A 10,449-nucleotide genomic window follows, 5' to 3' on the forward strand; every position below is an offset into this window, starting at 1 on the left:
TCTTAAAGACCCCCAGGGTAGGAGCCAGCACCACTTCCCTTGGAAGTTGGTTCCAGATCCTAGCCGCCCTGACCGTGAAGTAGTTCTTATGGACATCTAATATAAACCTCCTCGCCAACAATTTGTGGCCATTATTCTTTGTTATGCCTGGGGGTGCTCGGGGAAACAAGGTCTCTCCCAAACCCTTCTGGTCCCCCCTCATGAGTTTATAGACAGTCACCATGTCCTCCTCAGCCTTCTCTTGTGAAGGCTGAACAGGTTCAGGTCCTGCAGTCTCTCATTGTAGGGTCTGCCCTGTTGTCAAGAAATTGAACAGTGTGGGCCCAAGGACTGAGCCCTGGGGGACTCCACTGCCCACTTCCCCCCAGGTCAAACATGACCCATCCACCACCACCCTCTGAGTACGACCCTTCAGCCAGTCTGCAATCCATCTGACGGTGTAGGCATCAGTGCCACAGTCGCCTAGTTTTTTAATGAGGATGGGGTGGGAGATGGTGTCAAAGGCCTTGCTGAAGTCCAGAAAGACTACGTCCACAGACAAAGATGCATCTCCAGCCAGTTCAGAGAGGTGATACTCCCCCTCTTGTGACATTGGTCAGGCCACAATTGGAGTACTGTGTCCAGTTCTGGGAGCCGCACTTCAGGAGGGATGTGGCCAGCCTGGAGAGGGTTCAGAGGAGGGCCACCCACTTGGTGAGGGGGCAGCAGGGCATACCCTACAAGGAGAGACTGAGGGACCTGAACCTGTTCAGCCTTAGCAAGAGGAAGCTGAGGGGGGACCTGGTGGCTGCCTACAAACTCATCAAGGGAGATGATCAGCAAATAGATAGAGCCTTTTTCTCCCCAGCACCACCTGGGGTGACAAGGAACAATGGTAATGAGTTGATGGAGAATAGGTTTAGGTTAGAGATCAGAAGGCAATATTTTACAGTTAGGGTGGCCAAAATTTGGAACCAACTTCCCAGGGAAGTCTACCTTGGGCAAATTCAAGAGGAGGTTGCATGGTCACCTGTCTGGGGTCTGGTCTTGTGACCCCAGCATTCATTCGTGCCTGTGGCAGGGGGTCAGGCTAGATGATCTGTTCTGGTCCCTCCTGACTCTAGGTACTATGAAACTATGACCCTTGGCCTTACCTGCTCTGGAAGCCCTGCTAGCACAACGATGAAACCTGCTTTAGGGATGGAGGTACAAGAGAAACAGGGGCCTCTGGGTGTAATCACAGAAACATAGACAGTGAGGGTTGGAAGGGAGCTCAGGAGGTCACATCTAGTCCAACCCCGTGCTCAAACCAGGACCAGCCCCAACTAGATCATCCCAGCCAAGGCTTTGTTGAGCTGGGTCTTAAAAACCTCCAAGGATGGAGATCCACCACCTCTAGGTAACTGGGCAAGAAGAAGCTGATCGGTGGCTCTGGCTTAGCTAAAGAAGAGAACAAACTGAGGGTTAATGCTTTGGAGATAGAGAAGCAGGAAGAAGAAGAGGGGGTTGGGGGTTGGGGTACTATAGCCACCCCTCCAAGTGCTGCTGCCGCCTGCCCCGTGCAGCAGAGCCTGCCCCACTCCTGCCTGCCCAGCCCAGCCCCTACACTGGGAAGAGACCAACTCAGCCCCTGGCCTCAAGCCCGCAGTGGACAGCCTGCCTTTGCCCTGCACATAAATCTGGAGGAGCACATGCCCCCATGCCTCCCTCGGAGGTGTGTGCAGTGGCAGGGAACCACCTCCTGGACGAGCTGCCCATAGTTCCATCCTGCTTCTGGCCTCAGGGTCATATTCACCGCCCTAGCTTGGCAGCCCCCAGCCCCTGCTTCTGTCCCAGGCCCACTCCCTCCCTTACTGTGGGGGCCTCAATCTGCCCCCACTCTCCCCCCCACTTACCAGCTAGCCATTGCTCTCCGTGCTGCTGGGCAGCATTTCTGCGGTGCATGCTGCAGCTGTGCTCATGCACGTCGCATTTACTGGTGACATTATCATCTACACTGGCAAAACGAAGCCAATGACCAATAATGTTAATTTTCCTTTTATTGGTGCCGACCCGATATGGCATCGATACATTGGTGCGCATCTAGAAAAAAGCCATCACAAAAACTAACTATAAAGCAAAGGAGAGGAATGAAAATGGGGAGAGTTAAAAGGTAAGTTGATTTTCAGTGCTTAAATTTAAAGCTCTCTCTGGCTCTCTGCAGGATGTCGTCTCCCACAGCAAGAAGCTTACGAAGAAGAACAAGGAGCAGCTGTCTGACATGATGATGCTGAACAAGCAGAAGGGAGGTCTGAAGGCTCTGAGCAAAGAGAAGAGGGAGAAGCTGGAGGCCTACCAGCACCTGTTCTACCTACTTCAGGTAAGCAGCTCCTCAGGCTTCCCCTGCCCATAGAGACTCCCATGTTCTTACTCAGTCCTCACTTGTTTATTGCACTTCTAGCCCACCACTGTCACAAGTTGTCATGGCCTCTGTAGAAGTGAATGCTTAATGGCTGTTGTTGTTGTTACAGACTAACCCAACCTACCTGGCCAAGCTGATTTTTCAGATGCCTCAGAACAAATCCACCAAATTTATGGATTCTGTGATCTTCACACTGTATAACTATGCATCCAATCAGAGAGAAGAGTACCTGCTCCTGCGGCTTTTCCAGACAGCTCTGAAAGAGGAGATAAAGTATGTATTAGTGTGCTGCTTGGCCTGGCTGTGAGGGTGGATGAGTGTGCCTGTGGTGAAATGATGTTTTTCACACCATGCTAGCCTGCTCTCAGTTTCTTTTTAAGTGGTTTTTTTTTTCATATGGCATGTAGGATTAAATGCCTGCAGCAGCACTAGGTCCTTTCAAGCTGGGCCTTGATGAGCTGTGCAAAGGCCCTTGGCTTTAAGTCTCTTTGTGGCACATCAGAGCCATGTGCCAAGAGCTACCTACTGCAGTCTAGCGCTGTATTCATGTTTCAGGACAAAACCACTGGCTTTCTTGACAAATAAAACTCTAAACACGGTCTGCTTCTGGAAGCCTGTGCCATGGCATGTGACACAGTGGACAAAAAAATCCCTAGTTAGTTGTTTATTCATGTTCATTCTCTTCCAGATCCAAGGTAGATCAGATACATGAGATTGTGACTGGCAATCCCACTGTTATTAAGATGGTGGTAAGTTTCAACCGTGGTGCCCGTGGCCAGAATGCACTGAGGCAGATCCTGGCACCTGTTGTGAAGGAAATCATGGATGATAAATCACTCAATATCAAAACGGATCCTGTGGATATTTACAAATCTTGGGTTAACCAGATGGAGTCGCAGACTGGAGAGGCCAGGTATGGAAGCTCCTGCTGCTTTGCTTTGCATACTCAGCTGTGTTATGCCATCTGATTTTTACAACCTTGGTTTCACTGAGTGTCTTGCCCAATTTAGCAAAGTTGGAGTGATACTTAGCTGTGATGGTCCAGGAATTGTGAGAGGCAAGGATTTTTCTGGCTAACATTTTATTATACTATATATAATCTACCTGCTTCCTGAAAACCCCTTTTTTCACACTACAGGTGATAATGACCCTCTTCCTTTTTGAAAAGGCTGGATCTTCCACTAATCAGTTTATCTTTTCTCTATTCATTGTCTGTCTGCTACCCCTGGGGAATGTCTCTTCTTCGATTTCACAGCCGTCCGGGCTACTTAATCATCACTGTATCTGCTGAGGAATGCTTTGCATTTGAAAGCTTGTCTAAGCCTATCCCAACCGTGCAATTAGTCCAATAAAAGATATCACTCACAAAAATCCTTGCCCAATTTATGCTGGGATTAAGGAACATTTGACTCAGGAAAGTAATTTTTGGTCAAATAGTGCTAAAGTTGAAGTCTTGGGGATAGTGCACTCATATCTGGACACTAATGGCAGGGCTTTACTTGTTAGTGTCCTTTGTCATTTTTCCTGCCTTAGACAGGACTCTTCCTGTGAGGGAGTCTCCCAGAGCAAGGAAGAAACTTGATCCTGTTTTGGCCAAAAAACCCAGGATGCAATTCTTTTAGTTCTGTCTGTGTTTTTAAGTAAAGAAGCAGCTGGAGACCCCAGTCAGGATTAGGGAGACCACTTTATGGTTGGTCAAAACAGCCCTGTGAGTTTTATTTCTTTCAGTGCGTAACATAATGCCTAGAGCTTTAAAATACACTAAAATAAAAAAAGAGTGAAAATACTTTGAGGGCATTAATTGAGCTTGCTTGCTTATAAAAGCCTCCTCTTCCTCAGCAAAAACTTCTTGCATAATATCTTGTTGGTAAGAACTCCTGATTGTTCAGAGTGAGGTTGGGGACCAGTTCAAGGCTTGAGGCCCTTTTGTAACTACCATGTTACTGAGGCCAGAGGGCGTGGATCTAAGGGCTGCCAGTAATATACCTGGGTGCACCTGAAGATTAAAAAATTCAGTTATGGTGGAGTAAACATGCCTGCTTAGTTATCAGTGTTCTCCACTGAAAGTATATTGTAGTCATCCAGAGACAGTCCCAGCTTCTGCTGTGGGTCCAGGTCACATGAGCATCTTGTCAATCTGTCACTTGCCTGGCCTCTGAAAAAGAACTGACCAGACACCTCTTCTTGCTCAGTCTGCACGTGTGCTACCGAAGTGTGTGTAGTGGTGTGGAAGCTGTTGGGCCTTTTCTTACAGTGGCCTGGAGAAGGGACCAAAAGAATACCAAAGGAAATCCCCAGGCTTTCTGAGTACAGGAGAGAAGGGTAGAAGACCAGAACTTGGTTCTTTAGCAGCCCAGCACATTAGAATTACATAGGACAGGGAGAGGGGATGAGCCAGAAAGGTAGCAGCATGGGAGTGCTCACGTGTCATCAGCTGTGGGTGTCTCCAACAGTAAGCTGCCATACGATGTGACCCCTGAGCAAGCCCTGTCTCATGAGGAGGTGCGGACACGCCTGGATACCTCCATCAGAAACATGCGGACAGTGACAGACAAGTTCCTGGCAGCGATTGTTAGCTCAGTGGACAAAATCCCGTGAGTATAATGGGCTTGCACACTTGCTCTCTAAACACAATTGCTGGTTTCACATTCCTAGTGATTTCACTTTCTCTCATCTCTTTCACAGTTATGGCATGCGTTTCATCGCCAAGGTCCTGAAAGATTCATTACATGAGAAGTTTCCTGATGCTGGTGAGGATGAGCTGCTGAAGGTGAGGACCTGCATGCCTTTGCCCTCTTTTTGGCGGAGAAGTGTGTGTAGTTGGAAGCTGGGCCCATCACACACCTGCTATTGCAGAGGCTCCGGCCTTGTGGTTCATCCTGTCCCCGCAAATACACATTTGAATGTTTGATCTTTTTTCAAGGAGGCCATTGAACCTCCTGGCTATTTTTTGTGCTCCAGGTGACAGTTCTGATGAATGGCATGAGACTCAGATGGAGGAATCGTGTTGCTTCTGTCTTGCTTTTAATATTCTTTGGGTATTTGATCCTTCAGGTTTTCTTGACTCCACTGTACAGATTCTGCAAATGATTGAACTTTGGTGTTGCTGAAGCAATCGCAGCCCATCCTTTCTTTCTTAAAGAGACAATGTCAGGTTTAAAACTTTATTACAAAGTCTACTATTCTAATCTGTGTCGTTAATAATACCTAGAATACTTAAAAGCAGGATGTATGAAATAATTGTCATTGTTTATAGCATATATTAACTTTTTGCCTTGCACTCAGCTTGGACAATAAAAAAGTAGTTCTTGCTCTCATATCAGGTCACCTTCTGGCTTATATGCATTATCAGAATATTGCATTATTTGACCTGGACCTGTTTAATTCCAATTCCATTTTTTTTCACAGAAATTTAAAGGCATCATGAAAATGTTACATTTATTTCTGTGGATCCTATGTTAGGGGCCCTCACATACCTGACACTGTCTCTTTAAACTGCTCTGCTCCTTTCTTTTATAAAATAAAATCTGAATGCTGTTTTCTTCTCTCTTCTAGTTCTGTGCTTTCCCATACTGAGGCATCGATTCTTTCTATGCAGGTGAATTAATGTTTTTCCAACTGTAAATATAGGGGAAAGCTATGACTTTCTTTAGACAGCTTTCTGTGGAAACAGTATTATTGCAAAGGTAGCAGTATTGAAGCTGCAGTGTAGTAGATGTAATCCCTACATTTGATGGACAGATCTTTGAGAACAAAAGTGACCTGTTCTCATTCATTTTTCTTAATTAGAAAACTAAGATTTTCTCGTGGGCACATTTTTCTACTACAGAGATCTTTTTAACATTCATGATCATGCAGCATGCCTGTGTAGTTACATGGAAGTTTGCATGGAAAAGTAATATTGAAGTCATGTATTAATTTTCAACATTTCACTGGTGCCTGCCAGGTCTGCCAAGCTTCTCTCACCTTTCATTCTCTCTGGTAGCAGTGGCTTGGCTGTCTGCTCCGTTGTTAACTAATATCACATCCGACACAGACTCCTCATGGCAACCAGCACTGTGGACCCACCAGAAAGTCTCAGAACACAATGTGGGAACATTGCTGTATGATAACTGGCTGCAATAACTTTATCTCAGAAAGGTTGGAACCAGCCTGTCAGCATGTGGATGATGTCTTTAGTAAAGGTTGACATGGTTCTCAGGGGATTTGGCCTGTTCACGTTTACTCTGGTATTTTTAGTTACAAAATCCAGTTTAACAAGTAGCCTTTATTACTGGCTTTTGTCACTTTTCTGACATCTGAGTGAAATAGTTTCTCCACTTCATTAACCTTTTGTTAGCTTGAGGTCTTACAGAAAAATATAGCTGGTTTATTCAGGAATTATTGTGAAAGAGAGAGGAAAAGAAAAGTGGTGCTGGGACATAGCTGCCACTTCCTCCCTGCTTCCCTGCATTGAGCACAAACTTCCAGTGCTTATCTGTAAAGGTTTTCTCAGTTTAGTTCTCCTTATTTGTCCACTAGTCTTGCCACCCGTTTCGTTTTGCCAGTGTTAATAGCTGCTTTTGTCTCTCTTGCAAGCATCGTTGTGTTGCCTTGTAGACATGGACAGAGGCTCAGCTATAGTAAAGTTGGCACCCTGCTCCAGTGTCCCCCTTCTCTACCCTGCTCCGCTGCCCCTGAAATGTTTCTCTGCAACACCCAAACTGCCTGCTGCCTCTTACCCTTGTTGACAATTCCCGTCACCACCGACAGCCCCAAGCAATGAATTTATCCATAAGAAGTGGCAGCTGCAATAAGGGGACCCGTGATAGAGCAGGGAGTGCTGGGGCAGAATTAGCAGCAATGCACAGAGCAGGGGGGTGTGCTGGAACAAGCTGCTCTGCAGCAGGTGAAGGAAACCTGGAGGCCAGGGTCCAGGCACCTGCCCCTACTTTTACTACTGGGTCTGGATTACATTCCCCAGATTGCTGTACAGTCATTACTTTATCCTTATAACGAGTCTTTAAGACTCACTTCTGTGCCATTCCTGAAAGTAGATTGCGTAACGACTCTCTAGGTAGCTTGTTAGTAACATACCAGTATCTCTTGTCCACACATCTTGTTTATCAAGTAAGAATAAGAATCATTGCGGCCCACAAACCATACACTAAGCTAAGAATATCTGTAACTTCATGTTCTTACAGCTAGCACCCTTATCTTCTCCTTCTACTCAGATTAATATCCTTTTGTATCTGGTTCCTACTTAGATTTTAAACCCTTTCATAGAAACATAGGAAGTTAGGATTGGAAGGGAGCCTCAGGAGGTCACGTCTAGTCCAGTCCCCTGCTCAAAGCAGGACCAGCCCCAACTACATCATCCCAGCCAAGGCTTTGTCTAGCCAGGTTTTGAAAACCTCCAAGGACAGAGCTTCCACCACCCCTCTGGGTAACCTCCTCATGTTTTACTACCCTGCTGGTGAGAAATTCTTCTTATTGTATTCTAAACTTCCCTTGCTGAAACGTGAGACCATTGCTCCTTGTTCTGACATCTGCCATTACTGAGAACAGTCCAGCTCCATCCTCTTTTGAACCTCCCTTCAGGTAGTTGAAGGCTCCTATTAAGTTCCCTCTCAGTCTCCTCTTCTCTAGACTAAATAAGCCCAATTCCCACAGTCTTTCCTCAAGACATGTCCCCCATCTGCCTCACCATTTTTATCAACCTCTGCTGGACTCTCTCCAACTTGTCCACATCTTTTCTGTAGTGAGGGGCCCAAAACTGGACCCGGGACTCCAGATGTGGCTTTACCAGTGCTGACTAGAAGTGAATGATCACTGCCCTGGACCTACTGGCAAAGCTCCTCCCAGTGCAGCCCAGGATGCTGTTTGCCTTCTTGGCAACAAGGGCACACTGCCGGCTTATATTCAGCTTGCTGTTCACTGTCCCCCCAGGTCCTTTTCTGCAGAGCTGCTGCCCAGCCTGTCAACCCCCAGGCTGCACTGGTGCAAGGGATTGCTCTGTCCTAAGTGCAGGACTTTGCACTTGTCCTTGTTGAACCTCATGAGATTCCTTTTGACTCAATCCTCCAATTTGTTTAGGTCACTCAGGATCCTAGCCCTACCCTCTAGCACAAGGGTGGGCAAAATGTGGTCCGGGGTCCAGATTTGGACCGTCAGGCCATTCCATCCAGCCTGCAGGGCCCCTAAAAAATTTTAAAAATTAATATTTATCTGCCCTGGGCTGCCTGTCACGTGGCCCTCGATGGCTTGCCAAAACTCAGTAAACAGCCCTCTGCCCAAAATAATTGCCTGCCCCTGCTCTAGCATATCTACTAGGGCTGTGTGAAGCCCCTGTCACTGATTTGATTTGGCAGAGATTCAGTCCGATTCAGCAGCTGAATCTCTGAATCCGAATTGAATCAGGCAACCCTTCAATCTCCCTGAATCGAATTGGAACATCTCCAAATTGATCTGGAGAGATTCAACGATTCGGACATAAACACAGCTTTATATGTTTTTTCTATATACCTTAAGGTACCAGGTGGCTTGTGAATGCTGAGATGGTGGAGCAGATGGAGTGTCCCACGGGAGTGCGGGGTGGGGTCCCCAGCGTGCTTGGTGGCAGACCTGGAAGTGGACCAGAAGTCCACTTCCGGGTCCTCCACGGAGCACATGGGGGACCTGCCCCCAGCTCGGCAGCTGGTACCTCCTGGGTCTGGGGGGGCACCCAGGGTCCCCGCCGTGGCTGATCGCTGAACCGGTGGGGGAGGTCTGCCACCGAGCACGCAGAGGGCCCCCCCGCACTCCTGTGGGCCGCTCCATCCACCCCACCATCTCAGTGTTCACGAGCCATGCCTGGTACCTTGAGGTATGTAGAAAGACCATATAGAACTGTCTATGGTCAAATTGCTGATTCTCCAAGTTGGAATCGAATCTTCAGATTCAGCCAAATCAAATCAGGACAGTGATCTGAATCAACGAATCGTATAACTGTCCCCCGAATCAGGCCAAATCCGAATCAAATACGGCCCACTTCACACACCCCTAGTATCTACTACTTCCCCCAGCTTGGTGTCATCTGCAAACTTGCTGAGGGCGTGCTCTGTGCCATCTTCCAGGTTGCTGATGAAGACATTGAACAAAACTGGCCCCAGGACTGATCCCTGGGGCACACCACTTGATACCAACTGCCAGCTAGACATCAAGCTAGCGATTACTATTCTCTGAGCCCAAAACTCCAGCCAGTTTTCTGTCTTCCTTACAGTCCGTTCATCCAGCCCATACTTTCTTAGCTTGCCTGGGAGAATGTTGTGGGAGACTATATCAAAAGCCTTGCTAAAATCAAGGTACACCATATCTATCAGTCTCCCTGCATCCACAGAGCCAGTCACCTCATCATAGACGGCGATCAGGTTGGTCAGGCATGACTTGCCCTTAGTGAATTCATGCTGACTGTTTCTAACCACCTTTTCTCCTCCAAGTGCTTAGAAATGGATTCCTTGTGGATCTGCTCCATGGTTTTTCCAGGGACTGAGGTGAGGCTGACTGGTCTGTAGTTCCCTGGATCCTTCTTCTTCCCTTTCTTCAAGATAATCACTATGTTTGCCAATTTCTAATCATCCGGGACCTCTCCTCATCACCGTGAGTTTTCAAAGACGTTGGCCAGTGGCTCTGCAATCACATCAGTCGACTCCCTCAGCACCCTCGGGTACATCCCATCCTGCCCCATGGACTTTTACACGTTCAGCTTTTCTAAGTAGTCCCTAACCTGTTCTTTCACCACTGAGGGCTGCTCACCTTCTCCCATAGGCTATGGAAGGCCAGGGTTAATGGGGCTCCAGGCAGCTGCAGCAGGTGGAGGGGTGCACACAGACACACAGCCAGAGGTTGCAGCCTGGTGGCATGTGGTGCAGTCCCCAGCCCAGCAGGTAAGTCTGTTGTGGGGAAGGAACATTGGAGAGACACACACACAGACACACACACACAGACACACACACACAGACACACACACACACACACACACACACACACACACACACACACACCCCAGAGGTGGGGCAGGGGCTACGGTGAATGGGGCCTGGGGGCCAGGG

The 10,449-nt window shown here is 47.7% G+C and overlaps 1 protein-coding gene across 1 annotated transcript in view; it reads left to right on the forward strand.

Annotated features, from left to right (window-relative positions):
* The window catches only part of IQGAP1 (IQ motif containing GTPase activating protein 1), a 49,974-nt gene that overhangs the window by 7,209 nt on the left and 32,316 nt on the right, over window positions 1-10,449 (forward strand). Inside the window, exons 9-13 of the mRNA XM_019533199.1 lie at window positions 2,183-2,338; window positions 2,490-2,653; window positions 3,069-3,293; window positions 4,834-4,974; window positions 5,066-5,150. Of these exons, the coding sequence (XP_019388744.1) occupies window positions 2,183-2,338; window positions 2,490-2,653; window positions 3,069-3,293; window positions 4,834-4,974; window positions 5,066-5,150 (771 nt within the window). The remainder of the gene's footprint in view (window positions 1-2,182; window positions 2,339-2,489; window positions 2,654-3,068; window positions 3,294-4,833; window positions 4,975-5,065; window positions 5,151-10,449) is intronic.

This window comes from Crocodylus porosus, unplaced genomic scaffold (genome assembly GCF_001723895.1).
Source record: "Crocodylus porosus isolate Cpor-Errol unplaced genomic scaffold, CroPor_comp1, whole genome shotgun sequence".
NCBI classification, from domain to species: domain Eukaryota; kingdom Metazoa; phylum Chordata; order Crocodylia; family Crocodylidae; genus Crocodylus; species Crocodylus porosus.